The following is a 24,051-nucleotide window of genomic DNA, read 5'->3' as shown; positions in this document are numbered from 1 at the left end:
TAGCTGCGCAGCATTTGTGCACCGCCGCCGTCAGTGTCAGCCAGTTTGCCGTGGCATACGGAGCTCCATCGCAGTCTTTAACACTGGTAGCATGCCGCGACAGCGTGGACGTGAACCGTATGTGCAGTTGACGGACTTTGAGCGAGGGCGTATAGTGGGCATGCGGGAGGCCGGGTGGACGTACCGCCGAATTGTTCAACACATGGGGCGTGAGGTCTCCACAGTACATCAATGTTGTCGCCAGTGGTCGGCGGAAGGTGCACGTGCCCGTGGACCTGGGACCGGACCGCAGCGACGCACGGATGCACGCCAAGACCGTAGGATCTACACAGTGCCTTAGGGGACCGCACCGCCACTTCCCAGCAAATTAGGGACACTGTTGCTCCTGGGGTATCGGCGAGGACCATTCGCAACCGTCTCCATGAAGCTGGGCTACGGTCCCGCACACCGTTAGGCCGTCTTCCGTTCACGCCCCAACATCGTGCAGCCCGCCTCCAGCGGTGTCGCGACAGGCGTGAATGGAGGGACGAATGGAGACGTGTCGTCTTCAGCGATGAGAGTCGCTTCTGCTTTGGTGCCAATGATGGTCGTATGCGTGTTTGGCGCCGTTCAGGTGAGCGCCACAATCAGGACTGCATACGACCGAGGCACACAGGGCCAACACCCGGCATCATGGTGTGGGGAGCGATCTCCTACACTGGCCGTACACCTCTGGTGATCGTCGAGGAGACACTGAATAGTGCACGGTACATCCAAACCGTCATCGAACCCATCGTTCTACCATTCCTAGACCGGCAAGGGAACTTGCTGTTCCAACAGGACAATGCACGTCCGCATGTATCCCGTGCCACCCAACGTGCTCTAGAAGGTGTAAGTCAACTACCGTGGCCAGCAAGATCTCCGGATCTGTCCCCCATTGTGCATGTTTGGGACTGGATGAAGCGTCGTTTCACGCGGTCTGCACGTCCAGCACGAACGCTGGTCCAACTGAGGCGCCAGGTGGAAATGGCATGGCAAGCCGTTCCACAGGACTACATCCAGCATCACTACGATCGTCTCCATGGGAGAAAAGCAGCCTGCATTGCTGCGAAAGGTGGATATACACTGTACTAGTGCCGACATTGTGCATGCTCTGTTGCCTGTGTCATGTGCCTGTGGTTCTGTCAGTGTGATAATGTGATGTATCTGACCCCAGGAATGTGTCAATAAAGTTTCCCCTTCCTGGGACAATGAATTCACGGTGTTCTTATTTCAATTTCCAGTAGTGTATTTGTGTTAAAACAAATCAAATCATCAGGATACCTTTCACTAGGAACGTGCGTGCACTCAGCTACTGTGATACGATTAATAGAGTGCAGCAGTCAGTCGTACTTTTAATTGCAGGTTTTATTTGGCAAATCCAGAGTGCCTAGCCATTATCAATGCTCTGTTTTCTAGCCTCAATGCATGTCAGTTCCCTGTTGTTCGGGCGTCAGTCTCGACGATTGCTGCGCTCTATAATTTATAAATCAAATAAAATCAATTAGCATTCGATACTAGAGGGTATGGGGACTTCTTGCCCACTCAGTGTAGTTGAAAGATTTCGTTTGTTGTACATTTGAAAGTTGTGGGGGTAGTCGTCTATATAGACCATCATCATAAGAAGCATGCTGTAATAAATTGGATCTCTGTGTTTGATTTCTAAAACAGGCTATCTCCGTTATTGGACTTGAACTAAGATCATCGTGACATCATTATGTAATGTTGAATTGACAACTAGATATTATGGTAGGCAGACTGACCAGTATAAAACGAGGCGGGGAGAAGTGTGTTGTCAGTAGAGAAGCAATAATAGCAGAATGCGTCGTTCAGGTGTTCTCAGTGACTTCTTTCGTGGACTAATCATTGGGTGCCACGTGAGTAAGGAATCCAGCAGAGACATTTCAACCATTAAAAATCTGCCCAAATGGACTGTTGTTGATGTGACTGTGAAGTGCAAGCGCGAAGGAACAACCACAGCTAAAGCAAATCCAGATTGATTTGGTTTGATTTGAGGAAGCGGACCAAACAGCGAGGTCATCCGTCTCATCGGATTAGAAAATACTGGAGAGGAAGTCGGCCGTGCCCTTTCAAAGTAATAGTCCCGGCATTTGCATTTAGGGAAATCACGAAAAACCTAAATCGAGATCGCCCGAGATGGGATTGAACCGTCGTCCTCCCGAAAGCGAGTCCAAAGTCAGGCAGACATAATGTATTGACGGTCAAAGATCGTCGAGCATTGCGGAGGGTGATTATAAAAAACTGCATGTAACAGCGGAAGGAACTACTTGTGTGTTCGTAAGTGCTACCAACAGTCCAATCTGCACAACGATTGCACGTAGACATTCAAAAATAATAGGGTGCAATTGCCATGTACTTCTTCATCATCCGAATATTTCTGAATTTCTTGAGATGGTGTAAAGAGCGATGCCACTGATCAGTGTAGGCCTAGAAAGAAATTATGTGGGTCGATGAGTGACGCCATACCCATCAGCAATCCGATGGAAGCGTTTGGTTTCGGCGGATGTTAGGAGAACGTGAAAAGCAATGTATTGGATACGAGGCCACTGCCGAGACAGATGTCTCTTAAAACACAAAATACCTTAAACAAATACAGAGATTATGAAACATGAATATTAGCTACAAATAATTAATAATAACAAATGAATAGCTGCTTTATAAAAAAAATTGCACCTTTACGAAAGGAAACGGGAACACAAAAGATCTTTTTACAACCCTTCTCTATCCATACACAGTCGTTATATGAACTACATAAAACATGCTCGTGAATAGCTTCTGTTAAATCACAATAGAGGGTGTGTCAGTAACTATTGCAGCCTAGAATAACTCCGAAAGTATGATAGGAGCTGAAAAGTTTGTGGGACAAATGTTGCATGGGGCAATGGGGGCCATAAGATGACGTTGGTTTTTTGTTGATAAGTGGGGTCGCATCAGAGATATGAAGGTCAACGTTGTTTTTTTAAATGGGATGCGGCTATCGAGACAAATGTAATTATGTGTAACAGTAAGGTCTGTCAGAAAGGTGTCATGAACGTCCATTTACAGAAGGTGTTCGAAGTTATGACCATCGGTATCAGTGCAGTGCTGCAATCTTCTTGTCGTGGATTGAGCGGTATTCCTTATCACTTCGGAACTTATCGAAGCACATACTCCGACCATTATCTCTCGTATATCGTGCAAATAGTCAATATTCGCCAAATGTGCCGAATCCATCTAACGTGCCACTGATATGTAAACACCATTAAAGGGTTTCGTAATACAACACTAATAGCAACTGTAAGACTAGTATCGTGGAATAGAGCGAATGTGAATGATGTATTCCTTCGAAGAACAAGTCGATATGCTTCTAATTTACGGAGAATGCCAACGAAATTCAGTGTGAGCCACAGATTTATGTGCTCAAATGCATTCTCAACGTACTCACGCTACAAGTCGTACATTTAATATGTGTATAATAAATTGAGAACAACTGGATCTTTAACGCATCGGAAACATACCCGGCAAAGGATAGTTACTAACGAAGAAACGGAAATTGGTACTCTTGTCACTGTGGTTTGAATTCCTTGTGTTAGTTCTCGTCAAATCGCAAGGGACTGTCATGAGCCAGAGTGGTGTTGTTTGTGTTCTGCATCGTAAGTATTATCCTTACCATATGCCTCCACCAAGAATTAACTGATCGGATTGTATGCGAAGCACTGAATTCTGCCGATGGGCTAAATTTCAGATTCAGAGGGATGACACATTTATTAATTTGATTGCATTTACTGACGAGACTACATTCACGAACCACGGAAATGTTAATTTACATAACATGCATTATTGAGCAACTGATAACCCATGTTGGCTGCGGGCTTTAAATGGCTCTGAGCACTATGGAACTTAACATCTGAGGTCATCAGTCCTCTAGAACGTAGAAATACTTAAACCTCACTAACCTAAGAACATCACACACATCCATGCCCGAGGCAGGATTCGAACCTGCGACCGTGGCGGTCGCGCGGTTCCAGACTGCAGCGCCCAGAAGCGCTCGGCCACCCCGGCCGGCTGTTGGCTGCGGCATGTTGCACACCAAAAACCGTGGTCGTCAATGTACGGTGTGGGATTCTGGAGGACAGAATTATAGGCCCCTATTTCAGCGAAGGAAATCTTAATGGTAGGAACTACAACACATTGCTGCAAGAAACATTAGTTATCCTATTGGAATAAATACCTTTAGGAACAAGGAACATATTGCGGTATCACCACGATGGGTGTCAGGCACATTTTTTCGCTGATGGCTAGAAATGAGATGCAGAGACAATTCCCAAATCGTAGGATTGGACGCGGAAGAGATGTGTCGGGGGCGGCTCGTTCGCCAGACTTGACGCCTCTGGACTTTTTCTTGTGACGATTCGCAAACGACAATGTTTATAAAGACGTTCCAGCTACACCTGAAGATATGCGAGAGAGAATTGTCAGAGTATGTTCTTCGATAAGTGCCCAAGTCATAAGGAATACCACTCAACCCATAATAAGAAAACTGCAGCACTGCATTGATACCAATGGTCATTACTTGGAACACCTTCTGTAAATGGACGCTCACGCCACCTTTGTGACCTTCAAAGACCTTACTGTTACACATCATTGGATTCGTCTCGATAGCCCGTATCAGAAAATAAGTACCAAACTATAGCATCGTATTTGAAAGATTAAAGTTGACCTTCATACCTCTGAAGCGACGACCCCACCTAGCAAAAAACAAAGTTATCTCATGGCCCCCTTTGTCCCATGCAACTTTTGTCCTGCAAACGTTTCAGCTCCTCTCATACTTTCAGAGTGATTCTTGGTGGCAATAGTTAGAGACTCACCCCGTATATCATAACTTGTACATTCTAGTTTCTATTGCGGCTACACACCCCTTTTTTCACTTTTGCTCTTTACACTAGCATATGACACAAAGACAGTTTATTCAGCCGTGTCCTGATCAACTGGCACACTGTTAATCTGTTACAGCTGGGGCTGTACGCGAACCCAATCTTGGTGGACGGCGACTACCCGGCTGTGGTTCGGGAACGTGTGGACAACAACAGCAGAGCCGAGGGGCGACCCAGGTCTCGGCTGCCCAGCTTCACAGAGGAGGAGAAGCGGATGATCAACGGTCAGTACACCAGCAGAAGGGGCTTGATTACTCATCTTTCCTGTTTATCAATCCCGCAGTCAGCTAAGGCGCTCTTAATTACATACTACTACAAATTAATCTATTAATCCTTAATTGAATGTTTCACCCAGCAACTTAAGTATCATTTCTGCATCAACATTACTATCTTCTGTGCCTGTTGCCGACACATCTATGATCTGACGTCAGTGCTACAGTCATTAGGAATGACGGTACCGCACCTTGTACGCTAAACTGAGGGTACTCACGTGTCGCGTGTACGATGCATGTTCTGGGAGTAAGTGTAATGTGTTTTTTGATGGTTGGGAACCCTTTGTGTTAGAGGAAAATCCGCTCACCTGACGAAACACTGCACGAATACGATAGTACGTAAGCCCATGTCGTAATGTCCACCTGTGTGAAAGGTGTCGGTAGGAAATTCTGTCCAGTGCCAGACACGTACTGTGTTCCGCTTCCTTCTCGCGGAAGAAATAACACCTACCGAAATTTTTTCGTGAATCAAAACGGTTACGGCGAAGATGCTATGAATAGAATAAGTGTGGGTAAGAGGTGTAGGTAGTATAATGGGGACAGAACAAATGAACGAACACAGGAGTGGAAGACCTTCCATTTTGACTGACGAATTGGTGCAGACAATCGAGGGAACTGTTTGTTAATACCACCTACTCACAGTGACTGTCATTTCTGCGGTTTTTCCAGATCTCTCCAGAATTCTCTGATACGAGACTTCCACAAGAACGTGGGTTAGCAGAAACTGTGCACATAGTACGTCCCAATACAGCTGACAGGGCAGCTTGATGAAGACATCTCAGCAGCGGCCACGAGTTTCTGGAGGGACTTGAATTGGAAAGTGAGGAATTTCTGAGCTCTGTTGTGACTGGATATGAAACATGGGTCTCTCATTGTACGCTTGAGACAAAAAGAGTCGTCCAAGTCACCCACCTACCAAACGAATTCAAAACCAAAATTTCGGGCAAAAACTCCTACTCTCTGTGTTCTAGGACAAAAAAGGCATCATTTTGTTCGATTCTATGCCTCAGAGGGGCACCGTCAACGCACATCGATATTATGAGCCCCATAATCAGCATTCAAAACAAAAAGTAAGGAAAATTGACGGCAAAGCCCGTGCGCACACTGCCTTAACCACTGACGCACTCTTCGACTAATTCAATTCCTCCCCCCCCCCACAATTGTATTTTCTGACTTGGGGCATTCAGATTAACATCTTTTCGAAAGTTGGTTCGGAACTGGTGGGAGAGTCCTTCGAGGAGGGTAAAAAGAAATTTGTGCCACAGCTCACCCCATGCGTTGATAAGTATTGTGTGGGAAAATAGTAAACATATATCAATAGTATCCTGTTAATTTTTTTCAGATATGATTTTTCTAAAAAAAATTAAAAATCTAATACACTTATTTTCCGGCCATGCCTAGTATGCGTGGCTCACTCAGACAGCAGTGACGTGTGTGTCAATCTAGAGGAGTTCAACGAGTGTTCTGCAGACTGAATACAGTGGACACATGTTTGCGAAGGAGGATCTTTTGCTACAGGACATTATGCCACTTGCTTTCGAGTTGGCTAAGTGAAGCACGTGTGCCACGGACCTGTGTTTGTAGTGGAGCAAATGAGAGCCGTCTTTGTATGGAAGGAAGAAGCTTTTGGTCAATGTTATCTAAATAATTCATGGCATTCGGACCTGCAGCCAGACATTGTGAAAGGCAATAGGTGTTGTGGCAGGTGAGTTGATGAACATAGGTCATGTCGCACGTTCTAGGGTAAAGATTACAAAGTGCTGAACCGTGATTGTTCTCTGCTCTCCTTAACAGTTAATGTCCAAAGATCCGCTCTCCCTCTGGGAAGGACGTTGTTAATGAGGGTATAACATAATTACAGTTCACTACCTTGTAAACTGTAGCCGCAAAAGCATTCGAAAGCTGAGACCGGATCCGAGGCAAGACAGGGTGTTCATAAGTTTTCAACCCCACTGTTTCGTGCCCTCGTGTCCTGTCGCTAGATTATATGCTTACAAGGGTATGGTGTCTATTCTTTCGTTCATGTTCGAAAGAACCGACACCATTGATGGCCTGCAGCCCTCTTGAACAGAATTATACAGGCTTTTACAAAATGGTACGGCCAAACTTTCAGGAAACATTCCTCACACACAAATAAAGAAAAGATGTTATGTCGAAATGTGTCCGGAAACGCTTAATTTCCATATTAGAGCTCATTTTAGTTTCGTCAGTATGTACTGTACTTCCTCGATTCACCGCCAGTTGGCCAAATTGAAGGAAGGTAATGTTGACTTCGATGCTTGTGTTGACATACGACTCATTGCTCTACAGTACTAGCATCAAGCACATCAGTACGTAGCATCAACAGGTTAGTGTTCATCACGAACGTGGTTTTGCAGTCAGTGCAATGTTTACAAATGCGGAGTTGGCAGATGCCCATTTGATGTATGGATTAGCACGGGGCAATAGCCGTGGAGCGGTACGTTTGTATCGAGACATGTTTCCAGAACGAAGGTGTTCCGACAGGAGGACGTTCGAAGCAATTGATCGGCGTCTTAGGGAGCACGAAACATTCCAGCCTATGACTCGCGCCTGGGGAAGACCTAGAACGACGAGGACACCTGCAATGGACGATGCAATTCTTCGTGCAGTTGACGATAACCCTTTTGTCAGCGCCTGAGAAGTTGCTGCTGAACAAGGTAACGTTGACCACGTCACTGTATGGAGAGTGCTACGGGAGAACCACTTGTTTCCGTAACGTATACAGCGTGTGCAGGCACTATCAGCAGCTGACTGGCCTCCACGGGTACACTTCTGCTAATAGTTCATCCAACAATGTGTCAATCCCCATTTCAGTGCAAATGTTATCTTTACGGATGAGGCTTCATTCCATCGTGATCAAATTTTAAATTTTCACAATCAATATGTGTGGGCTGACGACAATGCGCACGCAGTTGTGCAATCACGTCATCAACACAGATTTTCTGTGAACATTTGGGCAGGCATTGTTGGTGATGTCTTTATTGGGCCCCATATTCTGCCACCTACGCTCAATGGAGCACGTTATCATGTTTTAATACGGGATACTCTAACTGTGCTGCTAGAACATGTGCCTTTACAAGTACGACAGAACATGTGGTTCATGCATGATGGAGCTCTGCACATTTCAGTCGAAGTGTTCGTACACTTCTCAACAACAGATTCGGTGACCGATGGATTGGTAGAAGCGGACCAAATCCATGGCCTCCACGCTCTCCTGACCTGAACCCTTATGATTTTCATTTATGGGGGCATTTGAAAGCTCTTGTCTACGCAACCCCGATACCAAATGTAGAGACTCTTCGTGCTCGTATTGTGGACGGCTGTGATACAATACGCCATTCTCCAGGGCTTCATCAGCGCATCAGGGATTCCATACGACGGAGGGTGGATGCATGTATCCCCGCTAACGGAGGACATTTTGAACATTTCCTCTAACAAAGTGTTTGAAGTCACGCTGGTACTTTCTGTTGCTGTGTGTTTCCATTCCATGATTAATGTGATCTGAAGAGAAGTAATAAAATGAGCTCTAACATGGAAAGCAAGCGTTTACGGACACATGTCCACATAACGTTTTCTTTATTTGTGTGTGAGGAGTGTTTCCTGAACGTTTGGCAGTACCTTTTTGTAACACCCTCTATATTAGGACCTTCAGCTGCTGCCGGGCGTTGATATGAATCAACCGGGACTCGAACCTGGGATCTCCTGCTTACATGGCTGACGCTCTGTCCATCTGAGCCACCGAGGGCACAGAGAATAGTGCGACAGCAGGGGACTACCTCGCGCACGCCTCGCGCGTGACCCATATTCTCATCATATATGTCCACACACTGTATTCGTAGTGTCCCTACCCAATATACTCATTACACGTGGAAGACATTCTGACCAAGTCCCGTAAGAGTTCGGGTAATAACGTGTGTATCCGCACAGAAGAGGACGGTCGTGGCCGGTATTGCCAGAACTATATACTTATATGGGTTTCCATAGTTCCTGCAGTCACGCTATCCTCTGGGTTCAACTCCCGATTGGGGCACATATTTTCACCTGTCCCCGTCGATATATATCAACGCCTGTCAGCAGCTGATGGTATTAATATATAATACTAGTTAAGGCACAGAATCGGCGTCAGGGTGCGACATTGACACATGCCTGAATAACGGCGGTGGGTCCCACAAAGACCCCCAGTTCGGCAAAATTTACGATGCCACCCATGCACCTTTATTGAGAACTTTATAATCGTCCCTGTACAAAGACATCAATTGACTCATTCCTAGACGTCAGTGAGACAGACATACTCAGTTGAGTGGCTCTGCGTCGCTGAGCTGGCGTCTACTGGCCACATGCGAAATGTTATGAGTGCAGGAAGGGCTTTCTCAGCATTTAGGCAATATCGAATGGCTGCCGCTGTACAAAGGCTTTTTTAAAGTACCTAAGAAACGTGCACAGATGTCATCGAAGGCGTCGAAAACTTCAGGGGCACTTTGACATTTTATTCACGCATGGGTCAATGTCGTACAACCACCCCCCCCCCCCCCTTATCCCTCCCCCAACCCTTCTCCACCACCTGACCATGCTGTAAGACGGTGTGACACTGGAAATCTGGAAAACCATAAGCACCCTTTGCTGCTTGATATCACGTCGAATGATTTTGAACTGTCCCTGGTGGTTTCATCCAGCACACAGGGCCAAAATGTGCGGTCGCGCTACAGTCCAAAGGGGAGCGATTACGTTCAATGAAGATGCTGCTCCAGACTTTCTTTAGAAGAGCACCGACATTTTTGGCCGACTTCACCAACGCACGCTTGTGTGGTGGTGCTTGTCCCTGAGGTAAGCCAGTTCGAATCCTGATGGCGGAAGAAATTTTCTTTGCCAATATTTGGCCGGAAGGAAGAGAATTTAAAGTTCCTAATCATTAGACTTGGCGGCAAGGTCCTGGTTTCAATAAAAAAAAATCTTCGCAGTGTATGATTAACTGAGAGCTCATGACGCTGCTGATGGTGATCTGTCCGTCGGATGGAGACGTTAAACTCGCCCGCCCCCATGACGCTTTTCGAGAGGAGTAAGCTGTTGTAACTGCGACTGGGGCGGTCGTGGGGTTGAAATGACGGAAAGCGCGGCGGAACTCGCGAAGAGGCCCGCGAACTACGTACGACACAACGGGAGAGGACGGACACGACCAACAACGGACAGAACGAACAACAAGACCTAACAACGGAGTCACAAGGAAACCTAACAAACACGTCCATTCGTACACAGAACAAGAAAGTAAGTAAGCTGTCTAACGCGAGGCGATGTTTCCACAGACGTACGCGAGATTAGACTGACTGGCTGAGCTTTTTTTTTCATTTATTGAGTTTCGATTCCCCCTGAAGGGGGCGGGCAGGCAGCAGCTTATTACGCCGCTCTTCAGCCTACAGAATTTGTTTTATAAAGATGAAGATAATAAAAAAATAACGGCGATAGAATCGGTGACCTAAAGGTAAAATGGCAGAAAATTCTGGAACTTAAAACATAAAACACAGGGTTTATGATGCGAATAAAGTACACAGGAAGCAGAAAAATAATATACAGACAATTAAAAAAAAAACTCGTCGACAGTCTGGTTTCTTTCGCAAGAGATATAAAATGCACACCCAGCGACAGCATTCTTTCTATTCGCAACACTGTGGAAAGACGCACAACACTGAACACTCACTTAGACACTGGACTAAAAAGTTGGTACAAATATGATATACCACAGCCGAGAGCAGGTTGGGGGAAACTGGACAGAGGACGAAAAAAAGGGGGGAAGGAGAGGAAAAGTGAAGGGGGAGGGGGAAAGGAGCCAATGGAGAAGGAGGATTCACAAGAGAGGTGGAGGGTGCCGAGCCGACGTGCCAGGGCAGAGGAGGGGAATACAAAAGGACTCGGGGAGGGGGGTTGAGAAGGGTGATAGGGAGAGGTTAGGCGGGGAGAAAACAAAGGGTGGAACTGGTTGAGCGAGAGGCAGGCGCTTAAGTAGCCTACCGGGACGCCGCTATTGGTAGCTGGAACCACGTGTTCCACTGTGGCGCCCTCACACTGAAAGCGGGCCAGGAGGCGCGCGCCGGCACAGATTACGGCGTGATGGTGCAGAGGCTTCTAGGGGTCTTCGACGTCCATGACATCTGGCGGGGATTCAAATGCCGCGGCGCGCGGTACCAGATAAGCTATTGACGGCGCCGTGTTTCACCCTCTCCGACACGAACATGACACTACACAACACGCACATCCATTACAGTCACCTACAGTTAAAAGACAAATGTACGCACACAGTTCTCATGCGTCAAAAAAGTAAGGTGCCGGCGGGCGCGGAGGATTGGGAAAACCTTTCCGATTAGATGGTTGAACTTTCTCGGAGCGGCCTCCCAGCCATTCATGCCATACGATTTTACTTTATTAGAGAAGATTTTTATCATCCGCAGGAGTCAGCAGTGCCAAATATTGCCAAAAGTGCCGTTCCATTGCTCATCGAACTGTGGACTGTCGTTTTAGACCACGAAATGCATGAGAAGGATCGATTTCATTGACGCCCATTATGCGAACACACTGGGCATTTTTGTGTCGATTCTGAGCGTGTGTGTGCGTGAATTGTTTTCCTCATCCATCCATGGTAAAACCTCGAGATTTTAACGCTGGGAGTAGCGGTTCTAGCCCCCATGCCATAGGCGTCAAGAGAAGACGTGGAATATGGGTAACAGCGAGTGTGATAACCTTCCTATCGTGTGATACGTCCACGGTGGCAGTGGGTTAAATTCTTGTGCCAAGTTCACATGATTACCTTACTTACACTTCACATGAATTTCCGAACAATGGCCTTTTTTTCCTTATGTGTCAACACCTGAATGTTTGAAACACCGCCGAGACCGAGTGTGGATTCGCAGCGCACCGCATTCTCGCACCATTGCAGGAGGGAGTTATGTGCGCCTTTGAGCCAAATTTTAAACATCTGCTTCGCGATAGATGGCAATTACGAAGAAGTGACCCTTTAACTGTGTGGCGCAGATTGTTGTTGTTGTGGTCTTCAGTCCAGAGACTGGTTTGATGCAGCTCTCCATGCTACTCTATCTTGTGCAAGCTTCTTCATCTCCCAGTACCTACTGCAACCTACATCCTTCTGAATCAGCTTAGTGTATTCATCTCGCGCGGGATTAGCCGAGTTGTCTTAGGCGCTGCAGTCGTGGACTGTGCGGCTGTTCCGGCGGAGGTTCGAGACCTTCCTTGGGCATGGGTGTGTGTTTGTTTGTCCTTAGGATAATTTAGGTTAAGTAGCGTGTAAGCTTAGGGACTGATTACCTTAGCAGTTAAGTCTCATATGATTTCAAACACATCTGAACATCTTGTATTCATCTCTTGGTCTCCCTCTACGATTTTTACCCCCCCCCCCCCCCCCCACGCTGCCTTCCAATACTATTTGGTGGGTATTTGTGTGTGTATGGGTTTGTGTGTATGTGTGTGTGCGTGCGTGCATCCGCGTGCGGGTATTCCGGGGTTGCCTAGTGTTGGGTATTGTTGGACTTTAAGTGCTTGAGACAAAGACGAGTAGCAAAAATGAGATTAATGAGAAGCACGCAATTAAAATTGTGGACCACAAAGTAGACAAGCAGAAGGAACTGTGTTTCCTTGGAAGTAAAGTTACACATTGTGAAGCAAATAGGACAAAAAAAACTGTTCCTGGCCAAAAGAGGTTCTATAGTGATAAACATTTGTTAAAACTTGAGGAAGAAATTTCTGAGAATGTATATCTGGAACATAATACTGTACGAAAGTGAATTGTGGACGGAGGGGTAACCGGAAAAGAACCAAAGAGCCTCAGACGTAGAATGACAGGAAACGAAGAGATTCTCCACAGAATCGGTGAAGAAACACATGCTTGGAAAAATTTGACAAGAAGAAGGATCCAGATGATCCCACCTGTTTACGGAAATGTTCTTTCATTGGTGGCGGCAGGAATTCATGAAAGGGCCAAGCCCAAGGTTCAACATCACTTGTGAATGACGACATCTAGATTTATTTCGTGACCAAATTTAAAATCTGCCCTTACAACGGAATGAAGGGAAAAGTCAGTTATTAACAAAAAATAACCACAGTGCTTACAAATTTGCTTTGAAACTTTTCCCCATTTTGCAAAAAAAAAAAAAAATACAATATGATCAACATCAATAATCACTTTAAAATTCTCTATTTAAAAAATTTACAACAATATCAAAATCAGCAATCACCAAGCGCCAGAAGGCTTAGAAATTACATTGAAATTTTTATGTGTTACAACAAGTTCAAGATCAATACTAAACCCCGAAAGGCTTAGAAATACACTGAAAAGCCAAAGAAACTGGTGTACCTGCGTAGCGTCGCGCAGGAGCCCCGCGAGAACGGAGAAGTGCCACAACACGACGTGGCATGAACTCGGCTAATGTCTCAAGTGGTGTTGGAGAGAACTGACTCCATGAACCCTTCAGGGCTGTCCATAGATCCGTAAGAGTACGACGGGGTGGATATCTCTGCAGAATAGCACGCTGCAAAGCATCTCAGATACGCTCAATAATGTTCATGTCTGGGGAGTTTGGTGGCCAGCGGACGTGTTTAAACTCAGAAGAGTGTTCCTGGAGCCACTCTGTAGCACCTGTGGACGTGTGGGTGTCGCACAAGTTTCACAAGTCCGTCGGAATGCACAATGGATATGAATGGATGCAGGTGATCAGACAGGATGCTTATGTATGTGTCACATGTCAGAGTCGTATATAGACGTATCAGGGGTCCCATATCACTCTAGCTGCATACGCCCCACACCATTACACAGCCTCCGACAGCTTCAACAGTACCCTGTTGATATGCAGGGTCAATGGATTCATGACCTGTACACGTCTATCCGCTCGATGCAGTTTGAAACGAGACTCGTCCGATCAGACAACATCTTTCCAGAAATCAATTGCCCAATGTCAGTGTTAACGTGCCCTGTCGGGACATAAAGATTTGTGTTGTTAAGCCATCAAGGACACACGAATCAGCTTTCGGCTCCGGAAGCCCCGTATCGATGATATTGCATTGAATGGTTTGCAAGCTGACACTTGTTGATGGTCCAGCCTGCAGCAATTTACGGAAGAGTTGCACTTCTGTCACGTTGAACGATAGGTTCCAGTCATCCTTTGGTCCCGTTCTTGCAGGATCTTTCCGCGGCTGAGCGATATCGGAGATCTGATATTTTACCGGATTCCTGATGTTCACGGTTCACTTCTGAAATGATCATAAGAGGAAGATGAGGTGTTACAGAAGAATGTTGAATATTAGGTGGGCTGGTAAGGTAACAAATGAAGAGATTCTGTGCAGAATCAGAGAGTAAGGAATATGTAGAAAACACTGATAAGAAGAAGGGACAGGATGATACGGCATCAGTAAAGACGTCAGTGAATAACTTCCATGTAAATAGCGGGAGTGTATAGGGTAAAAACTGTAGAGGCAGACAGAGACTGGAATACATCCAGAATATCAAGGACATAGTTACACGAGCTACTCTGAGATGAAGAGTTTGGCACAGGAGAGGAATTTGTGTCTGGTTCTTGCATCAAAACAGTCACAAGATTGATGACCCCCTACCACGCAAAAAAAAAAAAGCGACACTAGATGTCTCCTACGCTCACCAGCACCACCCGAGTGACACATGGCGTATGGCGTGAGTGGACTGCAGGTGCCATAGGGTTCCACCAGCGAGGGAAGAAAGCCTCCAGTGCCATTGGTTTGGTTTTCAGTCCGAGTACGATGCAACAACATTCCACATCAGGCCATCAGTGCTTGTCTTTGCATATCTGCGTAACTACTGCAGCGGGGACAAGTTAATAGTACTCAATCCAAAATCCCTCCCATATGCCCCCCACCGCCCCTACAAGAAAAAAATCCTTAAAAAATTAACTATTCTTTGATGACCTTGGATGGGTTCTATCAAATCTCTTCCAAATGTTGTAGAGGTAAGACACATTACTGTTAGCCATAGATTATTGCGCAAATTTTGATCAAAACACAGCAGAAAACATTGAATATATCGTAATGAAGCTCAAAGCAAATTACCAGATGCTTAATGTGCTTGGTTTTCTGTGTCTCTGAACGTTATTATTTCGTTAACGCTTGTTGACTATTGATGTGTTACACAAATCCATTTGTTCTTTTCAGAAGCACTAAATGTACACGACATCCTACTGACTTCGTTGTTTAATGAAATCACCATGCCGCTGCTAAATCCCGTATTAGTTTCTTACCTATCAGACTGAAGAATCTATGGAGAGTAGCGCACAGGGAAAACAGCTACGCAACAGATACCACTGATCGATATCACTGCTATTATAGTAACACTCCCTACTCTGGACAACTTTGTGGATTACTGCCAATGTGTTTTACTGTAATCACTGGAATTACATCGATACCCAGGATCCAGAGAGAATTGTTGTGAAATACTTAACTACTGATATAGCTAGACTTGAGGTTTTGCTCTTACTGTCATAACAGCATGGTATTAGTCGGAGAATGACTAACAGAAGCCAAAAACTGATATGACTTACCTAATACGAATACAATTACTATTTTATATAAAACAAATATTTTGGTTATTTAATTGCTCCACAATGAAGGATTCCATTCTTCCAGGAATTACTATCTAGTACCTTCAGACAGCGTTGAATAACGAGTTTTCTTTAATGGGTACTATTTAGACTGATCCCCATGTTTATAACTATTTATACACATATCTCTATCTTTCAGAATGTGATAATAAAATATGATGTATTGAGTCAAAGTTACCTTTCACATAAGAATATCTCAAAACTTGGCATGTCTGTCACAGGATCTGCGGATTTCCTTGGATTCAATTCATACACAACAATGACAGTGTTTTCTCGAGAGCATGGTATCTCTCCATCAATGGACCGTGACTCGGGAGTCTTCAGGATGCCCAACTACACCTACCCTACCAGCTCCGCCTTCTGGATCACGGTGAGTTAACATGCAGAGCTTATCCCATCTTCACAGCATGGAAACCTTGAGTCTCCCCTTGAAGTCCTTTTAATCTACGCGTCATTACTTCACAGCTGAGCTATATGATGTTTTATCTCTTATGAATTCTTGCCACATCATCATTCATGGTGATGGTTCAAACCTGTCTTCTGAAGAATAAAAACTAGGATCTGAACATAAATAAATTGTTACCACATATTCTTTCTATGAAATGTGGCACATTGCAAAGACTAGTGTTAAGAATTATCCGTAGTGCACCGTCTCTTCTTTAGCATTCTAAGCGATCACGAACTTGCGGTGGTTTTTCGGTTAGCAAGAAAGGATTGCAGATTTACAGCCTTACCTACAAAAAAAGGAAAGAGTCGTATGACGTTGTTGGCTAGGAACCCCGACTGGTAGATTGCGCGACCAGTTTGAAAAAAAATTCTTCTTCTGTAAACAACGAGAATGATTTCTGTTTTATGTGTTTCCCTTGACAGTAAGTGACTCTGATGGTAGTGTGCAGTCCGTGACATATTTGTGCTGATGAGACAATTGAGGGCGTTACACTCAGTGCCGGCAAATTGTCCACTGCCCCCAAATGGTACCAAGAGGACAGTCGAGCTCAACGTCTCAATCCAACAGATGAGTTACTGACAGTGGCACATGCCCTGTCTCCATGAGACACTGCAAGAAAGGTTGGAGTTTGATGTAGATCATTGGCGAAAAGTCTGGTATGCAGGACCTTCGTACAGTCACGTCTCCATCCTGTTGTTGTTGTTGTTGTTGTTGTTGTTATGGTCTTCAGTCCTGAGACTGGTTTGATGCAGCTCTCCATGCTACTCTATCCTGTGCAAGCTTCTTCATCTCCCAGTACTTACTGCAACTTACATCCTTCTGAATCTGCTTAGTGTATTCATCTCTTGGTCTTCCTCTATAATTTTTACCCTCCATGCTGCCCTCCAATGCTAAATTTGTGATCCCTTGATGCCTCAGAACATGTCCTACCAACCCATCCCTTCTTCTAGTCAAGTTGTGCCACAAACTCCTCTTCTTCCCAATTCTATTCAATACCTCCTCATTAGTTATGTGATCTACCCATCTAATCTTCATCATTCTTCTGTAGCACTTCATTTCGAAAGCTTACATTCTCTTCTTGTCCAAACTATTTGTCGTCCATGTTTCACTTCCATACAAGGCTACACTTCATACAAATACTTTCAGAAACGACTTCCTGAAACTTAAATCTATACTCGATGTTAACAAATTTCTCTTCTTCAGAAACGCTTTCCTTGCCATTGCCAGTCTACATTTTATATCCTGTCCGGACTAATATTGGTTTTAGCACTTTTTTTCACAAAATGGATTCTGGAGACTGCAGCTTCTCTCGTCTCCTTTACAAGGTACAACTTATGTAAATAAGTAATTTGTGGCGCATGAAAAATCACTTGATATGAAATAATTAAATGAAAACTGTTTATCATTTTAGTGGCAAGCTTTAATCGACCAGTTCTTTTCCTTTTGGTGTTCAACCCTGAGGTTGGTTTCCAGCAAACCGCCATTCCTCTTCATCTCCACATACGTGTTACATACAACGTCATTCATGATCTGTTGCATGTATGATATCCTTGGTCGTCCCCGCCGATTCCTTCTCTCAATAGCTCCTCCTGATATTGTTCCAATGATGTTGTTGTGTCTTAGGATGTGCCCTACAAGTTTATCTCTTCTTGTTTGGATGTGCCTCCACAGAGATCTTGTTTCCTGTGCTCTGCTAAGCACCTCTCCATTGGTTACTTTGTCTCTCCAGCTGATCATACTTATATAGCATCACATCTCCAGGGCCTCTAGCCGTCTTCTCTCTTCGCTTCCAATTGCCCAAGTTTCACATCCGTATAGGGACACACTCCAAACGAAAGCTTTCACAATATCGACCAGTTACGTACAATGATACATTTCCTGAACAGCTTGTCACAAAAAACTTAGTTGTGCCATACTTCTATTTTCGTGCCATTAAACGAGCCAGAGATTAAAAAATTTTTTAAGTTACGAGTAATTTAGCATGAAAATGTGGGAAAGCTGCTCCGAAACTTTGTACACGAGTGAAGCAACGCGAATTTTGACATAAAAAGAAAAAGGAATAAAAGAATAAATAATGTACAAAACACACTCGAGCCAAGAGGTTTAGCACAATTTCTGCATTATGTACCCACTTCTTCGGTAACTGTTCGAGGAAGTTGTCTTGTACAAGGTGACAGTGAGGGATGGTTTCTACAGGTCACCCAGGCATGTGTTGGTAGACCGAGAAACACCCAGCGGACTAATCTGAATGGTGAAACAAAACGGATTATATTACATTTCAGCCTCCAGTTGCACAAGCAAATAAACTTTACCTAGGTTTCGGCTATAACAATGTAGCCGTCTTCAGAATGTCACAACATAAAATTAACATTAAAATATGCCAGACACTGGCCTTGTCAATCTTAAAATGTTGGTGCTACATTATATAGTCATAAGACTGCGTCACTTCACTCATGTTTCGCCGATAGGCCACGACAACCGGCTAGACAGGTGCGCCGCGGGTGCTGAGTTACGACCAACATTTTAAACTTGATGGGGTCAGTATCTGGCATGGTTTAATGTTACTTTATATTGTGACTTTCTGAAGAAGGCTACATTATTATAGCCGAAATCTAGGTAAAGTTTATTTGGCTAAAATTTAATATAATTATATTTTACAGTTTCTGAATCTGCTGCCCTGTGCCAAAAACATTAAAACAAAAAGGCCACCACAGTCTCCAGGCACAGAAAGTGTTGCTCAATAGCTATCTGCGTGTCTCGGTGGTCACCGCTACTATAGGTTCTTTAAAGAGCTGCAACAACATCTAGCGACGGGAGCATGTCTCGTCAGTGGTTTCCTTGCCGCATCTTCTCAGGTGTTGTTTGGCCCATTTGCCAGATTATTCCTTGGCGTCGGTAGCTGTTATAAGGAAATGTTTTCTTGTGTGCATTGCGTAAAATATGCGCATGCGCGAATGTGCGTCCATGTGTGTGTGTGTGTGTGTGTGTGTGTGTGTGTGTGTGTGTGTGTGTTCACGCGCCCAAGTGTAGTAACAGTATTACATTGTCTAAATTTGTAGGCACCCTTTTCACACAGTTATTAACCATCTTTAATATTATAAACACTGTTCTGATATGCAATTTCCACAGTACTCCCACTGTTAAAAGCATTAATTAATTGTTGTTCTCTTTTTCTCAAATATATATGACTTCATCTAGATTACGAACATTGGTGTCATCTCCTGCTTCAACACGTTTACGTTTCTTGGTCTGAATTATATAGTATGAGCCTGTTTGAGACGCTAGCTGTGTTCGAGTTCTACACCCATTCTGTCATCTGGACATTTGATCAGTATGTTTTCCATTGCAACAAATGTCAGTTCTTGAAAGATCCACGTTTTTTGTTAATAACAACATTTCACAATATAATAAATTACTTTTGTCATTTTTCCCATATGAAACTCGCCGCTTTCCTAATTTTCAAGGTTTGAGCTACATGCTTTATATCATTTTAAGAGCTTTTGACATCTCACAAATGCATCACAGATATTATTTTCAGACTTCTATATGATCTGATCGTTTCTGAAGAGTGAAACTATGTTCTAGATTTTCATAAAACGAAAAAAAAAAATTCTGACCGAAAGAAAAATCAAGCTTTCCTATGTTCAATATTAAATGTTTCACTCAGTTCCTACTATTTCCCCATAGTAAAAAAAAATCTTAATTCATTAGCACTATTCATCTCTAATATTCTCACTGTATTTCAGTAATCAAAATCGCTAACAAAACATCTAACGCTGTGGAGTTGCCTCGTAGAGACTCTTAAAATCAGGAAGTGCTGTTATATAATTATTATAGATCCATAAATGACGTAAGCCTCTGGAGTTAAGATGCACAGAACAGGGTTTTGTGGCAATATACCGTGCGTCCGCTAAGTCTCTTCGCAACAGGGAGCCTCGCTTGTCTCGTCTAGTTCAGTGTGTGAGGTTGTCAACACATCCAAGTCCCACTGCTCGTCTTCCGTGAACCTGCAGTGGAAGGGTGTTCTACTGTTACGTGTGCCTTGCGCTTATTACTTGTGTTTTTGTCTAGTTCTTGCGTAAGCTAAGTGTAGTGAGCATGCTTACCATTACAGAGAAAGTGGTATTAGTGGAAGAGATTTTCTGTGCAGGTGGAAACTTTTCGGACCATATGAGACTGCAGTTTCGATTCCATTCTCCTGCTTCGTGGTGTTCACATAGTGACACAGTGCATGATTTCATTCGCAAATTTCAGACAACGCGTTCAGTTCATGACGCACCATGAATTTGTAGGGCCACAATTTCAAAGAACTAAAGCTGGACGACATTTCGGACATCATGTTACTGAGTCCAACAAAATCTGTGAGGAGGTTATCCCAACAGGCTAAAATCACGCGTACGACAAGCAGAAGACTGTAACCAAACAATTGGGGATGTATCTGTATGAAATTAGTACTGAGCAAGAATTACAGTGTGTGGACCATGTGAAACGAATCACGATTGTTAACCGACAGGGAACTGCTGTTTTAGATCGAACCTTTTTCACAAATGAGCCTTGGTTTCACCTGTCTCGCTACACTAATTTAACGAACTCGGTAATGAGAAAATCCACATGCCTTAAGGGAAATGTCATTATACGTCGAGAAAATCAGAGTGTGGGGTGCGATAACACGAACGTGAATTATAGGGCCAATCTTTTTCGATACAACCGTCACTTCGGATGTCTATTGTTCCAAGATAATTTATTTCCTTATTCTCCTGCTGAATGAAAGCGGTATCAATCTTTCCTTTTTTCTAATAAGACAACGCTACCGCTCATATGACACACCAGTCGCTACGACTTTTAGATGAAATCTTTGGAGAGATTGTAACTACGGAAGGTCTCTGGTCTGCCAGCTCGCAGAATCTGACTCCGACCGACTGTTTCCTTTCGGGTATAACTAAAACATTTTTATGTCAAAGTAACCCAAAGGCAATAGATGAACAGAACACATGATTGACTGCAAACTGATTGTTGTGGTTGGCAGGAGAGCCAACCGCGTTACTAAAGGAGGCCGAAATGCACGCGTTTTAGCTCACGCAGGCTGGCGTGAGGTCTGGAACATGACAATGGAATTAGAATTGAGAAAAACGGACGTAGCTGGTGGAATACTTAACTTTAATCCATTAATGATGAACGTCGCTCTTGACCGTACATGATTCACAGTATCAATGGTAACTGAATATGGCGCCTTGCTAGGTCGTAGAAAATAACGTAGCTGAAGGCTATGCTAACTATCGTCTCGGGAAATGAGAGCGTATTTTGTCAGTGAACCATAGCTAGCAAAGACTGCTGTACAACTGGGGCGAGTGCTAGGAAGTCTCTCGGTCTGCAATCACTGATAGTGGCGACACGCGGGTCCGACGTATACTAACGGACCGCGGCCGGTTTAAAGGCTACCACCTAGCAAGTGTGGTGTCTGGCGGTGACACCACACTGATTACACGTGACACTTCTGTAAAGGTGTTCGCAAATAGATGTAAACTTGTTGAACTATGCCTTCAACTAAGAGGAAAACATTTCCAGGACCTAATGTGATATTAGTGAGTAAAGTGTTTAAATGTAATTAACATAATTAATTAATTTCAATGTTTTAAAAGTAAAATGTTGAATCCAATCAACCAACATAACTGCAGCCACTAGTAGTAATTGCTGTCCCCCGGCTTATACAGCGACATGAATGTGATGCCAACCTTACACGGACTTTGCGGTCGCACTCTATATTGCCTCCTAGGTCACGTGACTTTGGTATGATGTCAGGGAATTACCACACTGGGGTACCAAAGCAGAGGCTCAGGGTGCTCGATGGATCTTTCTGTAGCTGGCATCTATCTGAGTATGGTAGCTCTGCTAAAAGAACTTTGTTCCTTGAGTTTACCACGAGAGGTCTCTGAAAACAAACCACTGCAGCTTATGGCCGTCCCACATCAGCACATAAGGAGAGCTGCACTGTGCTACCTGCCACTCACCCTTACGTGGTTTTCTTCCACTTCAAAATGTGCGCTATGGACAGTTCAGACAAGGGACCATTTATCTACAAGATTCAAATGAGACCAGCAATCTGGAACACTTCATTTCAGGACTGTTCAAAGCGTGAACAGAAAAAAAGTGTGTAGGGAAACATGAGCGTCGTAAATGCAGTTCATTCCAAAGAACACGCCGTTTCACTTTACAATCACATTCAAACTATGTGCAGTAAAGCACTATCCGGACGCTGTGTGGTTGGGGGTAGTGGAAATTGTCTATCTTCAGGCTCCTCACAGCTTGTTCCTGATGATCCACTCCAATCACAAGAATTTAAAACACAGATAAACAACATTTCCATCCAGCATATGAAAGTTTTCCTTAAAAGCTACTTCCAGACCGAATAGCACAGCTGCATCTCTTGCTGCAGCAATTGATGCTAATGGATCTAAGACCTCAGATGAAATTGAATTAAGAGATAAAAATGTAAATATATAAGGCTGGTTTCTTACTTTTTGTTCCAAGTATATGTTTGCGATATTAAATTTAATTTCATAATTAATTACTTTTCAAATAAAACATCTGAAATCTCTTTTATGCACACAGTGTGATTCCATGTTACAAACTCTTACGCTGGCTGAAGTGGCCGAGCGGTTCTAGGCGCTTCAGTCTGGAACAGCGCGACCGCTACGATCGCAGGTTCGAATCCTGCCTCGGGCATGGATGTGTGTGATGTCCTTAGGTTAGTGAGGTTTAAGTATTTCTAAGTTCTAGAGGACTGATGACCTAAGATGTTAAGTCCCATAGTGCTCAGAGCCATTTGAACCATTTGAACAAACTCTTACACGTGATAGATAAGGGTAAATATATCAGTTTGACGTAAGCAAGCCTGGTCTTTCGAATACCTGTGACAGTGGAAAATTTCTACCAGTACTGTTCTTGACAAAATCGTTGCGTAGGCAACTTACAGAGGTGCTAGTATAGATCAAAACAAAACAAAAATATCTAGAAAACGTGTGCTCTAAAATGCATACCTTAAGAGCTATGCACAATTGTTCATCTTCGATACTGTGAAATATTTCTCTTCTACACCAAGATTTTTGGTTACGACAGTATTGGAGGTGGCAGTATGGGCGAAAACAAGAAAAAAGGCCAGTAAAAGTGGTATCTAAAATGCGTACTGTAACAGCTATTGGCGCCTGTTCAGTAGATGGGATGTATTTCACAGTAGCGTCCATTTCGGTACTGAGAACGGACTGTGGTAGCAGGCGTACCGGCCGACCGGAGCGCTGCCAGCACAGCTGCCGTGGTGTCCCAGTGCGGTAGGGCCACAAGGTTACCCCACAAGCGATTTGCAGATTTTGTGCCTCATTACGTCATAAGTACCAACAGAAGCAATTCCAAAGTACCGTTGATTTTTGCACCTTAACTATTTTCACGGTTTACCCAGAATGAATCTGGCTTAAGGCTTCCCAGAAGTAAATGCAAGGCCATTTCGATTACTTAGCAGAAAGTAACACTCCTCAGAAGTCGCTTTTATTATTTTAGCAGAACGAAGGATGGGGGCACCGTTTTTTTAGGCTTTGCGCTAGAGATGAGCGTAGTACCGAATCTCTCTTTTAACAAATTGCTCTTCGGTAGCATTAGGAAATGCTCTCTAAGTTCTCCATGAGAAAGTTAGTGAAAAAAATGTCGAATTTCGAACTGTGGCATGAAGTGATTTAGAAACT

The 24,051-nt window shown here is 44.1% G+C and overlaps 1 protein-coding gene across 1 annotated transcript in view; it reads left to right on the top strand.

The window, feature by feature from the left end:
• The window catches only part of LOC126281473 (myrosinase 1-like), a 73,234-nt gene that overhangs the window by 38,827 nt on the left and 10,356 nt on the right, over window positions 1-24,051 (top strand). The window contains exons 7-8 of the mRNA XM_049980469.1: window positions 5,032-5,176; window positions 16,092-16,240. Coding sequence (XP_049836426.1) covers window positions 5,032-5,176; window positions 16,092-16,240 — 294 coding nt within the window. The remainder of the gene's footprint in view (window positions 1-5,031; window positions 5,177-16,091; window positions 16,241-24,051) is intronic.

The sequence above is a fragment of the Schistocerca gregaria genome, chromosome 7, assembly GCF_023897955.1.
Source record: "Schistocerca gregaria isolate iqSchGreg1 chromosome 7, iqSchGreg1.2, whole genome shotgun sequence".
Taxonomy (NCBI): Eukaryota; Metazoa; Arthropoda; class Insecta; order Orthoptera; family Acrididae; genus Schistocerca; species Schistocerca gregaria.
This window is presented reverse-complemented; position numbering and strand designations above follow the sequence as displayed.